The following is a 21,194-nucleotide window of genomic DNA, read 5'->3' as shown; positions in this document are numbered from 1 at the left end:
GGATTTTCCTCCTGTATATATATATATGATAGATAAATAGATAGATAGATAGATAGATAGATAGATAGATAGATAGATAGATAGATAGATAGATAGATAGATAGATAGATAGATAGATAGACAGATAGACAGATAGATAGATAGATAGATGTGATTAACTTAGTGAAACAATAAAAGTGAGGTGCAAAATGTTATTCCTCTTAATAAAAAGAACAAGACAAAAGCTGTTCTGATGCTAATCTTGTAGTTCATCTTTTGGAGAAGATTCTGGAAGGTGTCTAGGTGTATCCGACCAGACGAGGAGTGCTGGGAAAGCTCTTCCTCATACCCATGCACTTCTCCTGATCCAGGAACAGAGAGTTGGCTTTGATTGACAGGTCATGCTCTAGAGCAACTTTGGTCTTCACCAGGGTCTGGAGAGTGTTCTCGGCCTCCATCAGTCTCTCTCTCAGTTTATGAATGGTGTCTTCGATCTCCCTCACCTCTGTTATCAGCCTGAGAAAGAGAAAGGGAGTAAAACAAGGAAAACAGAGGTTTGGCATCTGATTTTTGCATCACTGTGTAATCTTGTATGCAAAATAGTTTTTGTATCCAAACGGTTTCTTGACAGACATAATGCTATTACCTGTGATGAGGATTGTCTCTGCAGAGTTCGACGTTTGGTCTGCGAGACCTTTCTTCCAGGCGGGTCTGGGCAACTTTAAGTGGGTTCTCTTTGTCTCGGATTGCCTTTCTTAAAGCTTCAATCAGCATCTCGGTCTGGTAGATTTCCTGAAGGGTCTGAAAGCAAGGAGCAAGAGGCAAAAAAATGAAAGAGAGTTGATTGAACAAAAGACAAAGTCAGTTATTCTTTGTGTCTGACTTCTTGACCCTTCTCAAAGTTAAAAAGCTCCAGTCAAGTACTGTATATATCATATGTAGTATGTAGTTTTTTTCTCTGGGCAAAATTCCCATCCACACAACCATGTCAGGACAGAATTGGAAGAGCAGTAATCAAACCAGAATCTAAACAGATTTTTATTTTATTTAGTATATATATATATATATATATATATATATATATATATATATATATATATATATATATAATTACTATTATTATTATTATATTGGTGGATTTGTGATTACTTAATGCTTTCAAGATTGCATTAAACTGACTGGTGTGTGAAGGATTTGAAAGGGCTTTATAATTCTCATTACAGCCCATATTATCCATATATATATATATATATATATATGCATAATAAAAATATGCATGATTAAGTGTCTCGTTACAGATGCATCTCTTACAAAGAAACACACTGCCTCACCAACACGATTTGATGTCATCTCATTTTGATCAACTCAGCACCATGAATGATAATTCTTTATTGGTTGCCTCACGCCTCTGATAACAGCCGTCAAGAACTTAAACACTATGGACAGCTGACAGCTTCTTCATGCTCTTCATTAACCTCCTTAACAACAGACTCTAGTGTTTAGAGCTTCCTGTCTACATCTTTAGGGCAGAAACATGCAGGCAATATATTCTGGGTCTTGCCCAGTCGAAGTGAAGTGGTAAGGGGGAAGTAGGATAGATCCTATTATTACTAAACATCAAATGAGGAATGAGTGGTTGATAGTTTTGATGTGATGTTCAGCATCCTGTGGTTACCTTGGCCAGGTGGGTTTGCAGATTGTTCTTGGCATCTGCCATCTCAGAGATGCGGTTGGTAAAAGACACATTTAAACTGTTAAACTGGTTCCACATCTCGTTTGAAGTGGCACTGAGCAGGATCTCAATCTCATCACGGAGTTTGTGAGAGGCGGCACGTTCGCTCTGAGAATGCAGGATGTTGTCGTCAGTAAACTTCGACCAGGAGTCGGGAAGACTGATACTGTTGAGATTAGAAAGAGAGTAAGCAGAGAAAATTATAACATCATTAGGCTGATAATCCTGACCCTAACATATCCTAAAAATAAAAATAAATAATAATCTATATAAATCTGCTACAATGCTGCGGCAGAGCATGTACCGAGACTCGTTACTCCAGTATATCCACAATATGCTGCTGTGAGCATGTAAGAAATATTGCTGCTGCAAATATAACATACAGTATATGAAATAACCCCCATATAGCATACACAAATCACTCCATAGCAGATCTATACAGGTGGAGCTGGGGAAGGTGGAGGGTTTCTGAAGCATGCTGCAACTGCTACAGCAAGCACTAGTATTTGAATTGGCCATTGGCCGCTGATACAAAAAGACCCAATCAGCTGCACCATGTGATGACGTCATTAAGTCAGACTGAGTCAGACCTATCGGACTGTGCCATCTAGAGTTTCATGACAGAACTTTGTAGTAAATCTCACGATGGGTCCATGCGATCGATCCCTCTATAGTAGCTGATTCCATCAGAGGTGTTCCTGAGATGGTGACACCTATCATCAATTCTCTGTGCTGTGACCTTGTCACTCAAATCTCTCTCCAACTCGTGCTGTGCGGCACGATTCGACCTGAGGATGATAATGAATATAATCACATGCCCTGCTTCAGAGATGCTTCATATGAAGGCAAAGTTGTATTTTTGGGTTAGAGGCTTTTTAAATAATGCTTTCTGCAAGACTCACGCTAGTTGAGCAATAGCTCTGTCTAAATGCCGCCTCATTCTCTCCTGACATGACTTAATCACTTCCACTTCCTGCAAAAAAAATGCTAAATTAACTTATATCAAATATAGAAATGATGAATGCTTAAAATTTCCTTACGTGGGAAGAATTTGATAGTAGTTTAATGATTTATTTATAAGTTAGACTCAAAATGAACACAGCTTACACAGTCAGCTGTCTTGGGCATAGATAGGCTACTTTATAAAGAAAATATATAAAATATTTGACCTCAGAATGCCACAACTGACCATTCAGAATCAGGTATTCCAGAAAGTCATCTATTAAATCTAATGTGATCAAAATAAAAGCACAATGGTTTAGAAAGCCGCATTCTTGATTAATTAACCCATATTGCTTATATTTGAGGCTGTTTTTGGTTTCAGTTGTTATGTGTTTAGATGAAAGCTCCGGTGACCTCACCTTAATTAAATCTTTCTCTACATCATCATGAACCAGATCAATGGACATCCGTTTCTCCCTGTGGAACAAACATTCCTGAGAAACCTGGAAAGAGAAAAAGAGTTGGAATAGGCTATTTATGTAGATGATACAATATCTATTTAATTTAATTTTTTATATATTTTAATTGTATTTTATTCTGTATGATTTTATTTTATTTTGATTTTTACAATGTTCAGTGCAGACAGAACTTTGACAAAGCAATGATAACTGATGACAGGATATCACACGGGATTACATCCTCATTCAAAATGTGACAACGGAATCTCTAGTAAGCAATTACAACACTATGGAAACGTCTTGTGATCATTCCCGTGGTCTTTCCTGTTAGGTGACAGCAGTGTCACTACACTCATTCAGCACACTAGCAGTCAGCATGTTTTGGTGTGGTTCCTGTGGAAACAGTCTCTTACTGTGACTCAGACGGGTAACTCTGGAAAGACAGCGGTGGGACACATTGAGGTCACTGTAGATCTAGTGAGCTTTGAGCTCAGTGTGATTGAGTGTGTATATCTTACACCCCACTAGGTTATTTTACCAAAGTGGTTTCTAACAATGAGTCACCTGACACTCTACTGTGGGCTTTTCTAGTTACTGGGTCTTTAGCTAGATCACTGTGACCCAAATTAGGTGTGGGGCTGATAGAAAACCACTAGAGCTCTGCCATGCTACCATTCCAAGCACGGTTGGAATATTTGTTACAGCAGTAAAAGCAAGAAATGACCTTTAAATCTGTTTAGAGAGGTGAAATATAGTGTAATTTCTATTAAGCACCAAATGTTACATGCATAAAAAATCATGATTATATATATAATTAAAATATTTAACTTAAATATTTAAACTATTTATATATAAATTAAATATTATATCAAATATATTAAATATATAATATATTTATTGTGTATATTTATGTTGTACATTTCTTCTACATATAGACATACATTTATATTTATGTATTATTTATATAATTATTCACATAGAATTGTTACTTTTGTAAATTATATATGTGAATTACATTACCTGCAGTGGCCCTTCAGTTTCAGCAAGTGCTCTTTCCAGTCTTCTTTTCACATCCGTCAACGCTGATATCTCTGTCACCATGTTGTCTATCTCATGATTGAGCTCTGATCTCCAGAAGCTGATGTCGTTTAGTCTTTCTCCGATGTTCTTGCTGGTGGTGTCCTGAGTTCTACGGGTCATCTGGTCCTTATCCTGGATCATGCGGATTGTGTCCCTCCGAAGCCTTTCGGCACTGTTCCGGGACGACTCTGACTCCCTGTAATTACTGTGGTTGGACTTGAACCAGTCCTCTGGCATGTAGCGTGCACTGAGAGCTGTCCTGTTAGAGGGGTAGAACATGGTCTTGGCCCGGACAAAGTCTAGGTTTTCTCTTTGAAGGGCTGATACAGTTGGGATAGCACTGCCACTTCTAAAGTAAGAATTAGTCCTCCAGGGCATGTTTGAATTCTGGTTGAGGGTCAAGGCTGGCTGGTGGCTCCTATAACTAGCTGCTGTGGTAGATATGGCCGGTAGGAAATGGCTTGATTTTGGCCGAGTGTAAGTGGCCATCTGAGTGGATGCAATTAGCTCCATGTGTCAATCAATTAGCCACCTTTTCCCTGTGAAATATAACAGACTTTGCTTTGGAATGTGTACTGCCACTTGTGGTTAATAACTGCATGCTTAGGCTGCCTTTGTATGTGTGTGTGTGTGTGTGTGTGTGTTTTGTGTTTGTTTGTTTCAGACATGGAAACACTGGCATTAGGCCATAATATCAGACTATATTTTTATGGTTTATAATTTAAGGTGAAAATGTAAAAGACACCAATTTATTAATGTTACATTTTTTAATGTTTATAATTAGAAATGGAAATATAGATATCAAAGTAATCTATCTGAACTATTTGAAAGTGCAATCTGTCAAGCTTTGTATGGCTAAAATGTGTTAACGTTATGAATGAAAGTTATCATAACTTATACATACACGCAAAAGGCATTGGAATAATAACACTTGGTAGAAGTAACGCCTTAAAGCTCTTTCTTTTTAAATATTCTAATGATTATTTTCGTATCAATTTAAGTAGGTACTATACAGGTCACTTTAGATAAACTGAAAACGAATAATGCAAATTAAATGTCGGAACAGAATATTATTTGCATTGCATCGTTTTACCTTCTCCAAAATGCGCCAATCAGAGAAAAGTCAAACTTACTAAATACCTCGAGAAAGAATATTTGGAAAACTATACAATAGGTTCTTAAATAGATTAATTGAATATGTGTAAACTCACCGTGTGTTTGAATCTCGTCTGTCACTCTGATGAAGCGCAAAGCTCTGTGTACTGCTGACAGGTGTAAGCGCGCACCTGTGCAGAACTGTGGACACCACTGCGCATGCGCGACTGATCGCGAGCGTCTCTGTGCCTTACTGATAGACAAGCCCTTCGGCGAGAATCATTCCGCGAATCATTTCCGTAAGAGCTCAATCGAAAGATCAGTTATCCAACACTACTGCTGGTTAAGAGGCTGATAACCAGTGACAACCAAACAGGGCAAGTCTATAGAAATAAACAAGAAGCATGAACATATCTATATACTGTGTGTGTGTGTGTGTGTGTGTGTGTGTGTGTGTGTGTGTGTGTGTGTGTGTGTGTGTGTGCTTGCGTGCGTGCGTGCGTGTGTGTGTGTGTGTGTGTGAGTGTGTGTGTATACATATATATGTACACACACTTATATAATAGGCTACAGTTTATCTCTGAACATATTCTCAGAAAAACGTCTAACTTCATGCTTTCTGGGCAGTCGGACCGTCTGATGAGTTAATGTGCAATTCTCTAGAAACCATTGAGAAAACATGAACTAGCAGTAACAGTTCAGCGGAGACAAAGTGACCAGCCGTGATGAACTGGGACAAAGGGTCATTCTGAGAGAGACAGGACCATTTTATGCCAAGCATGCTACTGAATGTACAAACTCATATGCATCATTTTTAATCAATAAGATTAATATGTATTCATTAACAGGGTTTTTCGTTTGCAGCTGTAAATTTTAGTGCATGTAAGAACAATCCTCCTCAACTCTGCATTCAGGGCTGGTGTCTGAGAGTGCAGATACTCTGTGTGTCTCTTGTCTAACGTTTCAGAAGTGATGACACATAAAAGTTGAGACTTCTGTCTGTGTGTTTCAGTGCACCTTTTACTCGTGTCTCAAATGACCATCAAACAGAAAGTGTTTGCATAATGACACCTGCATATATGTGCAGAGAAAATAGTCTTTTATTTTTATTTGTACTAGGAAACAAGGCATAGTTATTATTTCACAGATGCAATATGGCAGAGTTCTTTCTGTTGGGGTGTGGCACATCTGGACAAGTAACACAGCTGGAAACGTGATTGTAAATGTTAAGTGCCTAGGGAGAAGCACCTCTGCCGACAGCTGTACTGTATTTATTGGCTGATGTTTTGTCCTATCTCGAGGATAAAAGATATTTAGCATTACTGGTATTTCAGCAAAAGTGTCCAGCTGGACTGAAGCAGGAGTTTTTCAATTTAAAGCACACACCCTTGAGAAACCCATTACTGCATATGCATTAAAATGTATTGTCACTTAATTAAAACATGAAATTATATCATCATTAACTCTATGTACATATATGCAATTATATTTAAAAAGTCATTACATTGTAAATGTGATTTTAGATACACCGTCTAATAATCCACAAGTAGACCACACAGTTTCAGTCCATTAATTAAGTGAAACAAACCCAACTTCAAACTGTTGTTTCCGAACAAAATAAAAGTCCTTTATCCATAATATTGCCCTTTCCAGAGAAAAAGTCATGTTATCTGAATCAGGAGAGAAATATGCACACATCAAGTGAAAACAGTCCAAAACATTTCTACTAATATGATTTAGATGTGAGAGGACAACAGGTGATGGACTTTTACTGGAGGAAGCATAATGATGAATTATGACCAGAAGTGAATGTTTAAAGTTAATGATCCAGATCTGAAAAGATACTTTAGTTTCAACACAATTCTGGAACCACGGAATAATGCTAAAGTTTTGTGTTTGCAACCACCAAACTGAAAGTCCGAAATTGAAATTCCATTGTTTTTCAAGAAAACTCACACTGTCAAGACTCCCATAATTTGTGTACACATTCATCTTTCTGAATGGAGGGAATCTGAGCTATGAATCAGTGAGTTAGGTGAGAGGACACCTTCTAATTATTGCATGGCCCCCAATACCTTCACCATGAGGATGGGTTACCGCTGCCTTATCAATGATTCATTCAACAGGAAGAGAGAACATGGGCTGTTTATCACAGTATCTGTGTGTCCTGTTACAGCCCAGGCTAAGAGATGCACATATGTGCCCAGGACTGAGGCTGGGTGTCATGTGTTTATCCCGGCTGGGCTTGTTTCTCTCAGTTCTGAAGAGGGTGTTGACATGCATTGACTCATGCAAAAGGAAAATGGCTTTGCCGCTAAGTCTCAAAGTCATTCTTCATAGACTGGAATGCAACATGTCTTACTGTGGAAGGAGGAGAGGATAAAAACCACAGACAATTTTTGTGGGATTATGTTTGTACTTTGCTACATTAAAAACTATACTATTATCAAAAATTATAATTAATCTATTGGTAAATTCTTTAATTTTGCATGGACAAATTCATTTTAAAATAAAATAAAAATATATTATAAATATTATTATTATTATCATTATTATTATACTGGTCTAGTGGTTATTTATAATTTTAATATCAAAACATTAAATATTTTATAGCAACTAAATTGCATTAGCTATTTATATGAAATATTTAAATATTAAATAATTGTTTGTCTTTCAATTATGTGTTTTCCAAAGTGCAACTGTGCTCACATTGTTGGGAGGTTGCTTTTACATTGCAAACATACAACAAAAGCTATACAATTAAAATAAAATTAATTTATGAATGTATTTTTAAACCATGAATGGCAAAATTATTTTCTTAATCTGTATTTTTGTATCTCTATATATTATATATATTAGAATTATATAATATTAATAGAATTATATTAGAATTATATAATATATTATATAATATATTAGCTTTGTAATGCAATGTTTTGGACTTTTGTTCCCTTCCTGTTGCTCTCTTTGCCAACAGACCAGAGTTTCTCAACGTGATCCTCCCCAACCAGCGCCCCTCTCTGTTATCCCACTGTGGTTTTCTCCCTGATGTCTGTGTCTTTACTAAAATAACACTACATGAACTCCCTGTTAGGCAATCCAGCCAACAGCCTACAATAGGGAAAGAATAGTCACTCTTTTATTGTTATTATTTTAATGTGGACATTTGATGAGTCTAGTCTAGTCTAGTATAGAAAAAATCAAGATAAATTACTTATTTTAGTCAGGATTTACTTTAAGTTGAATACAGGCTTCTTAAATTTGCTAACCACAGCATAAAAAAGTGCAGTTTTAGATTTTGCTGCTTAACCGCAGCTTCTCACCAATTGGTTTAATATCACAACCGTTCGTTTTCTATGTCAACAGGGTAAGCTGAGATTCAAAGGGCATTGTGCCAGTGATCTACTGTATCACTCGACACACATTCTGACGTACACACACACACACACACACACACAAACACATCAGACCTCATGGCATTGCCTCTCCCCACGTTGAATATGCCCTGTAAAGGCATGGAGAACAAACCCATGGTTGACGTCCATTGCCATCCAAACAGCAAACACCTCCCCAGTGCCCAACGGCTTCAATCTAGAACGTGAGTGTAACTTTAGAGTACCCTATATTTACCCTAGTACCGTGCGTCTGGAGGGTCTGCGGTGTACTACTGCATTCCACGAATGTGTGAAAGGACAAACCCATTTTACGAACTCTATGGAGTCTTGCAAAGAGTATTCTGAGTATAGGTCTTCACAGATTTAATTGCAGCCATGTTTTGTACAACATTCATTTTTGCATGCTGTTCCATTAGTTATTTTATGTAAACATGCACTAGATAAACCTTTTTGACCACTTTCAAGTTTAACTCTCAAGTTAAAATCAGTTCAACATTTAAAAAAAAGCATTTGCCTTTTTTTTTTTTTTTTTTTGTAGTCCACTGTCCTGTGTTTTGCTTGTTTTGCATAATTTTTTGTTTGACGGTCATGCGTCTTTTGCAGTGTCTCACTTATATTATTTTAAAAAAACATTGCATTCGAGTTAAAATAAGTTGAATAAAAAAAAAAAAGTGCCTTGAGACCTTGCTGTTTTGTTCCCATACCACAAAAAAAAAAAAAAAAAAAAAAAAAATTGTACATTGTAAAAGCAGAGCTCCAATCTGCAAAAATGAGTTCTGTAAGAACGGCCCTTTTAGAGATTAAAATATTTTCAGGTAATTATACATTTTAACAATGATCGGTTCAAAAGTTTGTTCAGAGATAGTTTGAAAATGGTGTGGCAACATGCCAGTGTAGTGTGGTGTTGGGAAAAAGTAGTGGAAGGGATGCTCTGGGAGGGTTGGGTGGGATGGTTTTCATGTTAACACTGTGAGACCCGGCACTGGCTGGTATTCCAGAGGATCAGATGGACTGGGAGAGAGAAAGAACCTGATGGTTGATCACTCAGATGACGGCACTGCAGGCTTCAGGTTTCCATGCTGAAGAGGGTTTGATGGCTTGTTATCTGAGGTGAAGTAAGGATCAACCATTCCATCTACATTCCTCCTCGTTACTGGGCCATAATTCCATGCACTTCCACACAGAACACACGTGGAAATGCTGACAGAGAGGAAGCAATGCTATGTACTATCTAAACACCATTGAAATTCAGGCACATTGCATCAGGAAAGGGCTCGGTCAGGTCTCTAATAATTTGGGGAGGGTCTGTGTTTATCTTTCCTCTCTGACTCCATCAAGTGTCAGTCACAGAGGATTGAACATCCTGCTTTGTTAAACTAGTGGCCTCTCTTTCCTCTCTAGCTGTATATTTATTCAAAATTGCATGCCATCAGTCGTGCATTTTCTTTAATGATCAAGAGATTGAGTGAGGTATACTGAGCTGGTCCCAGACATGTGTAAATATTTCAGAATAATATGTCTGAATTAGTGATCATGTTGGCAACATGGCAACCATAGTTTCCTCACTGTTGTCAACGGCTGCCATCACACCTGAACAGGACAGTCACTGAGCCATTAAATCTGACTGGCCAATAGCAGCCCCCTACTGAGACACAGGAATTTGGAATATAATTTGTCTTTGAGAGCTTCTAATTTAGAGATTGTGTGTGTGTGTGTGTGTGAAATAAATTTATTTAGCATTTTTGCTACCAGTTTTTACCACTTGCTTCTGGGTGTTTATTATTAAATTAAATTAAATTAAATTAAATTAAATTAAATTAAATTAAATTAAATTAAATTAAATTAAATTAAATTAAATTAAATTAATAAACAAGCAAACAAACAAATGAATGAATGTAAAAGTGGTGTAAAATTTTAATATTGTCACTTTCATTAATAACAGTTATTCTGCTGCTGCAATAGTTTTATGATTTCTTGTCAATTTTATATAGTACATCAGTTTATCAACAGCAATAAATATTTTTATTTTATTTTATTTTATTTTACAGTATAAATGGACAAATGCTAAAATAATGGCATGTCTACATTGGGGGGGGGGGGGGGGGGGGGTCAGTGTAAAGGCGAAGTTGCATTGTGATGATTATATTGTACTGAAATATATATTTAGCCTGGGATAAATAGAATCAGTGTTCATTTGGATTAGGCTCTTTGATTAATAGAAGTTTGTTCAGCAATAAAGATGATACAGTGCATGTCAGTAGAAGTGTGCTCAATCAACAATGTCAGTCAACACATTTGCTTTATGTTTTTGGCGTGTTTGCTTTAGTCTAGCTAAGATCATGTTTGGAAATCCTAGAATGTCTTAAACGGGAAACTTGTGGTGCTATGAGAAGCTTTCTAAGTGACGTTTGGAATGTTTCAGTTCAGGTGCTGGATCATGTGCTATTCAGATACTTAAGCCTCAGTGAATCTCCTCCTATAAATATTCCCAATGGGTGGTCTCTTTAATGGCTTATAGAAGCTATACGCTGAGGAGGGTGCATGATCCTAATTAAGGCTTGTGTATAAGAAAGCACATTTGCTATCTCTTTAGCTCAATTTTTGTCATTTCTGCTTTCAGCAGAAAGGTTATCGCCAGATAGCAATGTGCTCATTAGCACTCCTAATTTGGCTCCTAGACTATGTCTAGACCATCATTCAGTGGTAATGTTTAGAGTAGGTTTGCATTCTTCACTGTAGGTCTGTTGGAAAATCTTTAGAGGTATCAAGAATGGTACAGTATTGGATTACATAGTAGAACAGCACAGGCGCCAAGGATCAGATTAGGCCAAACCATGGGGGAAAGGGATGACAGATAAACCTTAGCATGGTGCATTTGTGCTTCTGAAAAGTGCAGGTCTTAATAAATGGTCTAGACATGCAACTAGACCACAGAAGACATCTGGGCAAAGCGTAAATAATGCAGAACAAAACTGTTATGAGATGATATAACATTTGTCATGGCCAAGAGTAGAACATCAAAATACATCATTTCTGAAATAAGAGCGTTGTTAAGTACTTGACACAATCCAAATCTTCTTTAGTGCTTTACTGATGTTATTTTATAGGCTGTAAGATTAGTATTTTTATATGAACGTGGGCCATAACAAGGTGTGACCAAAATAATTTTTTAGCAATTACAACAAATTTTGTGATTTAATTATTTTAATACCACAAGAAATTATTTTCTTAACGCCTTTTATCAAACTTTTCTATTATTATAAGTTGCATCATTGCTTGGAAACAGCATACATTTTCACCAATGATCTACACATATTTCTTGGCAAATGTTTTTTTTTTTATTATTATTTTGTAATTTTTGGAAAACCACTTCTCCATCTTTATTGCATGCAAAAGCTTTAAAAAAAAATTAAAAAAAATAAAAAATAAAATAAAATAAAATGCTAAATTACTTCTTTTAAAACTTAACTGCTTAAGCCTGACGTATATGCATTTTTTTAAATGACAGACCCATTTTATTGTATGCAAAAAATGTAAAACAAATAAATGAAATATAAATTATATTACAAACTATGTATCATAAAATTGCAATAAAATAAAATCATACATTCGGCTACGTATATATACGTATGTATATGGTTCAGTTGCACATTTCAGATCTTTATCTCACCAATAAATAAAAATGTAAATAGAAACAGGTTGAGAGAGTTTGACAACAGACTGAGGAAGGAGCTACAGACAGACACGATTAGACAGACAGACAAAGAAATGAAATTGAGAGATTGATATCGAGCATAGACAGACAAAAAGCACCACACATGTCCGACAGCTCGCTCAGGCTGCAGTCACAGAGCCAAAGTTCCTGCCTGCTGAGCATGAATGCAGGGCTCTGTTCACCGTCCCAGTCATCACATTCCTTCAGAGCCACACGGCCCAGCGGAGGAGAGGGCAGCAGCCGTGGAGCCTGGCCAGGACCTAACTTACAATACATCCAGTCTGCACACAGGCCTGCCAACAACCCCGTCACGCTCCCAAAATGTCACAGCTCATTGTCCGGTGGTTTGTCTCTGACGTAGGTGTGAAGAGCATTGTAGTCCTGAGGGATCACTTGGTCACTAAACACTCATTTTGAGATTAAACTAGCATGGTAAATGCTAGTTTTACCAACCGGAATATAGACACTATGTTGAGATACTTGCATAGCTATAATCAAAACATCATGATTCACACTGCAGAAAACTTACAATAAGTATTTTATGGTTATAAAACAGTCAACCAGCAAATGATGCACGAATGTGTTACAGCTGGTATTTTTCCTTGTAGAGCAAGATACTTTTCTGTATCTTTATTACAATTATTATTTATTTATTTTATTTTTCTGTGGGTTAAGACTTTCTCATTCTCACCTAATTAATACAGCTAGCCATTTTATTTTCATGCAAAACCCAAAATAAGAGGCTACAAGATATAATTAGACTAGACAGAGGGGTAAAACAATACTAATAAATAATAATAAAAATATATATATATATATATATTTTTTTTTTTAATAAATTACATCTAAAAATAATAAAATAATGAACCAAATAATCAAATATAAATATAATTCTTAAAATAATAATAATAATAATAATAATAATAATAATAACAATGCAACATAAACCAATAAAAGTTATTTTTAAAACTATTAAAGTCTTAACACTTTCAAAGCATGGTTCTTTATGGAACATTATAAAAAGTGTTCTATTAAGTGCCAAAAATGATTCTGCAGTTGTTACAACACAAAGAACCCTAATCTAGTACCATTTAGAAAGAAAAAAAAATATTCAGAAAGCCTAAAAGGAGATTTAAGGAGTATAAACAAACTCAAATGGTTTAAAAAGCCATAATATTGATCTTATCAGGTCTTAAAGTAGATATTTGCACCATCTTGCTCTAGGTTCCTCTGTGGTTTCTTCCTGACCTTTTGACTCATACCGACAACGATGAACATGTTTATTATCATTTGTACAGGATTTCCTGTCATGCTTCACCTTATAGCCTAACTTTGTGTACCCAGAAACCTACTCCTCCAGCTATGAGAAATGTCTGATGTCATATGATGTATGCCTTTAAACACCCTTTAATTGTTTGCCTAAATCCCACCACCAAGTGTCATGCATGGGTGTTCCTCCTAACAACAGATTTAGCACACACTGCTGTGGAGAAAATGATTTTGGAGTTGCATTAGGGTGGGTCCTCACTGCGGTTCTGTTTCCATTAGCCGCCTTAAACTGCATTCAAATGAGGAACAGTATTCTTGTTTTGTCAGCAAGTCGCATCAAAGCAATTTTTAAATGTCAGGAAATCAATTTATTTAGCCTATTTATTATTTTACTTTTTGTGGAAACTCTGCCTTCTCTGGTCAGTGAGTGTTACTTCAGCAGTTTGTGCCAGACGGGGAAAGGCCAACTCTGTGTTTTAATCTTTGGAGTTCAGCCAACTATGGAAGGAGTGAGTCATACGGTAAAATGTTACACATACACACATAAACACACAGAGAGAAGAAGGAGCAGATTCATTCAGTCATATTAAACACATACAGTAAGTCCAAAAATACTAATATGGGGTGTAATAAGATGCCTCTCTCAAACCAAACTGGTACTGTTACATATGACAACTGTTGTTGTTTTTACTGACATAATCATAATCACAAATGAATCACACTACTAGAAAAGGCTTTCCTTAGTGCAGTTTGTCAGCACATATAGAATTAGAGCTTGCAAGTCAGCACTTAAAAATAAGAACAACCACACCATGCAATGCACCAAAACAATACAATAAAAATAAATAAATCACCACCTTTCTTTACTTTCAGAAAGAATATATTCCTGAAAATTAGCATAAGGTGGGTTCCATTGTGTTTTATGTTAATCATAAAAAAGCTGTTCTTTTGAACTTTCTATTCATCAAACAATCCATCATTGTCTGCATAAAAAATAATAAGCAGTGCAATCGTCTTCAACTGATGATAAAAATAAATTATAAATAAATTCTTGAGCACAAAATCAGTACTGGAAAGACTTCTGAAGGATCATGTGGCACTGAAGACTGGAGTAATGGCGGCATTTAAAGAATAAAATCACCCCTTTCCTCACTTTCAGGAAGGATTTATTACTTAGTTCCTGGAAATCAGCATTAGGTGGGATCTGATCATGTAGGATGTTACTCATGGAAGTATGGAAGTGTGAGCGGCCCATCACTGACTCAGCAGCAGAGCGTGCGGGGGCGTTTGCTCTCTTTTGTTGGACTGGTGGGTTAGTGTGACCCTGGAAGGGGTGCGGACCGCTCTCTCAAATGGACATGCTCTGAGTACATCAGAAAACTATTTGGTGTTTAAATGTGAGTAATTCTGGACACACATTTTTGGGACCGAGCTTTGTAATGCCTTCATGGAAAGCACCAAAATGTCAGAATATAAATCATTGGAAAGTAGAATCACATCTGGGAACCATACAATCTAAACTGAGTTGAAATGCCACATAACTTACAGCACTTTTTAAGTGACCTTTAATGTCTCTGATTGGTCACTTCAATAGAGCCATCGTCTGTGTTTCAATGCTGCCTGAAGACTTAATAAAGCATAATAAACTTTTAATAACTTATACACTTTTAGAAAGTAAGTAAAAATTGCTTTCCATATGATTTTATTCATTAAATTTGGACTAATTAATCTGCCACAGTAATAATGAAAAAAATTAGGGAGGGGCAATGACAGATTTTTACAATTATTTAATATAAAATTAATATCATTTTAAAGAAATACTGTTATTTTCTACTTTATATTCATCAATGAATTCTTAACAAATAAATAAATGTTTCCACAAACATTTTTAACACTGATAAGAAGAAATGTTTCTATATTTGACCCTGAAGACTAGAGAAACTGCTGACAATTCAGCTTTGTCATCACATGAATAAATCACATTTAAAAATATTTTAATCTAGAAAACTGTTATTTTAAATTGTGATATTATTTCACAATATAACTGATTTTGCTGTGTGGTCAAATAAATAGGCTTGGAAAACATTAGAGACTTGGCATCACCACACACACACACACACACACGCATATATATATATATATATATATATATATATATATATATATATATATATATATATATATATATATAATACTTTGCGGTTAATATTAATTATGTTTTCATATATTTTTTTATATTTGCACAATATTTACTCAACCCACCTGTATTCAGATATTTTACATTTACTTTAATTTACACTGTATAAATAGCATCCATCATTATTTTCACTCAGTGTAAACAAGACACTGCTTGTTATTTATTCTTGGTTATTTATAACTGAATCTACTGCTATACTTAGCTAGATAATAGTAGTATAATAGATGGTGCCTAAAAGACTCAGGTCTTGTGCAATAAAGTATATGAGGTCAGATTCTCAGTTCTGTGTGGAAAATATTGGCATGTTGTTTCTCCAAACCCATGTGACTGATCTGAGCAAAACTGCTGTAATAAAGCCAACAGTGAAACAGCAGAGGTGAGTGCTGCCAGACTGTGCTCAGTGGCTGACTTCAGCAGCAGCAGCAGGCACAATGGTGTTACAGCTCGCCCCATCAAACCCCAACACACACACACACACACAGACTGACACATGACTAATGATTCTGAGAAGAAAATCCTTAATAGATAAATACGGACAAAAAGGTACTTCTAGAAACAGACACATACAAACCCACCAGCGAGTGAACAGAAGCAGGAACAGTTAAGATGTATTTTTTCAGAAGGTCACATATTTAACATTTCAGATGAATTTATGAGCATGGTCTCAAATCAAGCGCTATAGATGTGCCCATTGTCTCTGTCAATCAAACGTGTTAATTAGGTGTGATCCAGAAATGTGGCTGTGGCTTGGAATGTGGAATCTTGCTAAGTTTTATGATTCGTTTGAAATATTATACACTGCATGTAAATCAGTTTTCAAACTAAAACATCATTGACTGAGCATGTATAAAATATATTGATCAGGTACATTTAACATTTAAAACAGAGAAATATTCTCAATCAGATGTAAGCACATTTATGATACTGAGTAAATTGACTTTAAATAAATATATATGGCAATATGAATGCAAAATATACTTTATCCAGTTCATTTTATTTTGTAAATGTTTTAATGTCTGAATGTATGGATGTTAATTTGATGAAAAAAAAAGGCAATTGCAACCTTTTATCTTACAATTCAGACTTTTTTTCTCTCGATTCCTAATTTCTTCCTCCTCTTTTCCCAATTTCTTCCTTAAAGTCAGAATTGCAAGATACAAACTTGCAAAAATTCATAATTGAGAGATATAAAGTAAATAAAATGTGAAACAGTGAGAAAAAAATATATATCAGTGCTGTCAAATGATTAATTGCAAATCAAAGTTAATGTTAACATAATATATGTGTGTACTGTGTATATTTATTATGTATATATAAATACACATGCATACAGTATATATTTTAAAAGACTTTATATATATATATATACATACATATTAAATATACAAACATAACATATTTTTCTGAAATACATACATGCATGTGTGTGTATTTATATATAAATTATAATTATACAAAGTATAGTATGTAAACAAAAACTTTTATATTTGGATGCGATTAATCATTTGACAGCACTAATTTATATAATCTAATTTATATATAACCTATATAATATATATATATATATATATATATATATATAGGCAATTCTAAGAAAATAACTGCAATAGAATTGCAATAAAAAAAATTAATTCAAATTGCTAGTTAAAAAATTGCTATTTTTGCTAAATTATATATATATTCTTTGATGAAAATGGGCTACAGGGAAAAAAGTAAAACTATTTTCAGGAATTTAAGGAAATTTGTGACACTTAAGCTGGCTTTCTATAAAACAACAATAATATAAAAAAAATAATAGTAATAAATAATGGTAATAAAAAATCATATAATTTGAACTGAAGATATGATTTCAAAATACAAACATTTGTTGTTATTAACAAATTTTTGGACCTCACATCATGATATACAGTATTGTTACCAGTTCGTTTTAAACGTTTTAAAACCTACACTAAATGCTACAGGGGAAGATGCAGCCAAAAGCCAGAAAGTTTCCGGGAACTGTATGAATAAGATTCCAGGCAGAATAAGATTCTCTCAGCCTGAAAACAGACATCAGTTGTCTGGAAAGATTCAGTTCTGTGTGAAACATGCTCCACTTTGGACAGCCCTCATGGTCAAAAACAAATCCAAAAAGACAAAAGGACTGGAATGTCCAAAACTCTGGTCCATTAAGGGGATAAAATATTTGAGTCTGCCTCTATTTACGGGGTGACATTTTTTCAGTCTCTTCACCCTTTCATCCATCCACCCCCTGAGTCTGTGCGTCTGAAATGTCATGTGTCCCTGCTCGAGAAGCTCCTAACAAGACTGTCCTTTTCCTGTTTTCTCTGCACCATGTTGTCTTGTAGAGAACAGAGCTCCTCTTTCAGCCAGAACGGAGGACAGAAATTTGTGAGAGAGGGCTGGTTCATGAAAACAGTGGATTGTCTCACCATCCCATCCTGATACCACTTTCTTTGAGATGACAGGACAGTGAAGGATGAGTGTTTATGAGGACAGTGAACAGCAGGGACACAGAAGGCAACTGTAACAAACCAGATTTCTCTCAACATTATCAATCAGAATGGATGAGATTTAGCAAATGTTCAGTCAATACTTTCTAGGAGACAAACAAACATAAATAAATAAATGAATAAATTGTACGCACATTTATGTATGTATTTATGTATGTTATAAATAAATATGCAAATAAATAAATCTAAATCTTTCCAGTAAAAATATCAATTAACCCTCTGGAGTCTAAGGGTATTTTTGGGGCCTGGAGAAGTTTTGTCATGCCCTGATATTTGTGCTTTTTTTCAGTTTCTTATAAATATCTAAATGGGTAAAGTCTAATATCACTGTAATCAGCACAAACTGGGCTATAATAATATGTGAAATGCATGCATGTACATGATTGTATTTTTGAGAAAAAAAATGTTATGCATGGTTAGTGAAAAACTAAAAATGTTAAGTCACTTAAATAAGGCAATAAAACACATACATAAAATTGGTTGCCGGAAAAGTTGAGAACTGGAGCTTGTAGCCTAGAATTCTTCTTTCTAAATGATGTGAAAATCATCTTGTTTACTCATTCACAGAAAACAATATATTGATTTAAATTTTCTAAGACACTTTTTGTTGTTAAAAGTCATATGCGAGTAGGCGTCAACTATCATGAATATCATTGTGATTTACACCTGAGAAGACAAAGCCCTGCATAATGAGCTGCATAATGAGCCTCTCAGTCAGCTGTGCCACTGTGAGGGAGGACTTACAAGAAAGAATGTGAGAACAAAATACAAGTATATAATTTTATGTTTGTAGTTTATTAAGAATATATTTAATTATCCCACAACATAATTTAATATCCACTTGGGGGAGCAGTTAAACAGTTTATTAGGGACAATCAAAGCTAACTTTCAAACAAATTTTTTTGGCATCCTTACTCCAGTCACACAATCCTTCAGAAATCCTTTGAACAATCTTATTTTCTACCAAAAAAAAAAAAACTAGACCCTTTACAGATTCGATTGATGTATTGCTCTTATCTGTACGATTAAAACTGAGAGTGTTATTTAAGTTCTTTTCGGGGTTATCAGGAGAAAATGACTCAAAACGCATATATGCGTTAATCGACTCGAAAGGGTTAAATTAAATTAATCAATTAAACATGACAAAAAGAGAGATTTTTTCTTTGTTTGAGTAGCCAGTTTTGAACAAAAGGTGAATTTATCTTGTTTTATGGATATTTAGGAGGTTTTACTCTAAAAATGTTATTATTATTATTAATAATAATAATAATAATAATTATTATTATTATTATTATTAGAAATTTCTCTCTAGGTGTAATGATTATATTTAATTCATTACAGTTTATACACACAAAACAAAATACACACATCATGTAAATATAATGAACTGGAGGAAAAAACCTGTAGAAAATTTTAAAATAAATATCAATAATAATAATAATAAACATTTAATTAATAATTAAATGAATATAAACTAATATAAATTAATACAAAAACAGAATATATAAATTATATAAAGTGACAATTTTGTAAAAAAAAAAGAAACAATATTAAATTAATAAAGTAAAAGTTTGAATAAACAATGGAAAATTTAATTTGTATAATATAATATAATATAATATAATATAATATAATATAATATAATATTCACATTGTGGTAATTAGTAAAATAAATAAATATAATAAAATAATATTTATAAATATTTATTGATGTCCAATATTATTTCCTTTTTATTTTTTTATTTTTTGGAATGTTCAAAGAAAAGATGGCATAGAATTGCAGGGCGAGATAAAACTAGCTATCTTTAGCTGACAGACAGAAGAAAAAAAGGAAAAAATAAATAAATAAGAAGCCCAGCCAAACAGGGATTGAATGGCATAGTGTACATTAGGTGTTTGATCCTGTGAAGTTGTGAGATAATTCTGGGGTCCATCTTTACCCACATGGCTTTAGTTCGTAGTGTGCAGACAGACAGAATCCCAACAGCTGAGAATGCAGAGCTACAGTATGTGCACACAAACCTGAGGCTGTGCTGTACACCATTCCTATGTTAGGAAATATGTAACCCCACTGGCAACCTGATGTCAGAGTTAAAACTTTGATCAACAAAATCCAACCACTTGATCAAAAACTCCATGTTGGTTGATTAATCATCTATTCTGTTGAACTGCATGTCAACGCTGGTCCCAGACAAGCACTAACCATCATAAACTAACTGTGAGTCACATCTGGAAAATAAAATATGGAAATAATGTCATCCAGACAGAACTGTGCTAAAACCCCTGTGTTATTCTTTCCCTCTCTTTTCTTTTTCTCCCTGTGTGGTTCTTCTTCTTGTCGGGCACTTGGAGTGAAACACTAACTGCTGCGGTGAGCCTTCAGTTGTCGGTCTCTGTTCATGTTCCATTCATGATCCACGTGCCCATCACGAGTCAGGCCGGGCCTCCCACAGTGGAGCTCCCTCAGAGAGTCCTCCCTTAACCTCTGCCCCGCGGCTGCCTGGGATAGCAGGGGCGTAATCAGGGCCGTATTTTAATGACCCGCTGAAATTCAGAGGAGTTCCCGCCCTTAAAACAGCTGCAGGCTTCAGTCCATCTATGGAGACGAGTGCTCAGGAGGAGCGTGTGGTTTGCCCCTGTATGGCACACTGTATACTCTTTTGCCAAGCTTCCTGCAGTCCATTCCAAATTTCTGCTGCTGCTCTCCATGAAACTCTATCACCTTCACTGATCATCCAAGCCACATTACACACCCTGTCATCTCCAATAATGCTCTCACAGGCAGAGTACCACATGTCAAGTGCAGCACCAAACACTAA

The 21,194-nt window shown here is 35.2% G+C and overlaps 2 protein-coding genes across 2 annotated transcripts in view; one reads left to right on the top strand and one right to left on the bottom strand.

The window, feature by feature from the left end:
* The window catches only part of LOC127969218 (60S ribosomal protein L38), a 607,983-nt gene that overhangs the window by 73,612 nt on the left and 513,177 nt on the right, over positions 1-21,194 (top strand). The gene's annotated exons all lie outside the window — the stretch shown is intronic.
* Positions 78-5,520, bottom strand: tekt3 (tektin 3). The gene is made up of 8 exons (XM_052571031.1): positions 5,403-5,520; positions 4,132-4,730; positions 3,073-3,156; positions 2,614-2,684; positions 2,356-2,499; positions 1,655-1,877; positions 626-780; positions 78-495 (listed from the first exon to the last, which is right to left on the bottom strand). Exons 2-8 carry the CDS (start codon positions 4,702-4,704, stop codon positions 279-281), a joined length of 1,467 nt encoding a protein of 488 aa, XP_052426991.1. The 5' UTR covers positions 4,705-4,730; positions 5,403-5,520; the 3' UTR covers positions 78-278.

Source organism: Carassius gibelio, chromosome B12 (genome assembly GCF_023724105.1).
Source record: "Carassius gibelio isolate Cgi1373 ecotype wild population from Czech Republic chromosome B12, carGib1.2-hapl.c, whole genome shotgun sequence".
Classification (NCBI taxonomy): Eukaryota; Metazoa; Chordata; class Actinopteri; order Cypriniformes; family Cyprinidae; genus Carassius; species Carassius gibelio.
Note: the sequence above shows the minus strand (reverse complement) of the source record. Positions and strands in the feature narration are given on the sequence as shown.

Bases quoted from the DNA above. Each gene is read 5' to 3' on its own strand.
- tekt3 (XM_052571031.1), bottom strand. From the start codon at position 4,704: ATGGAGCTAATTGCATCCACTCAGATGGCCACTTACACTCGGCCAAAA. The intron at 3,157-4,131 runs GTAATGTAATTC...TTCTCTTTCCAG, and splicing joins AAACTGAAGGGCCACTGCAG to GTTTCTCAGGAATGTTTGTT. The intron at 496-625 runs GTAATAGCATTA...TCTCTTTCTCAG, and splicing joins AGAGACAATCCTCATCACAG to GCTGATAACAGAGGTGAGGG.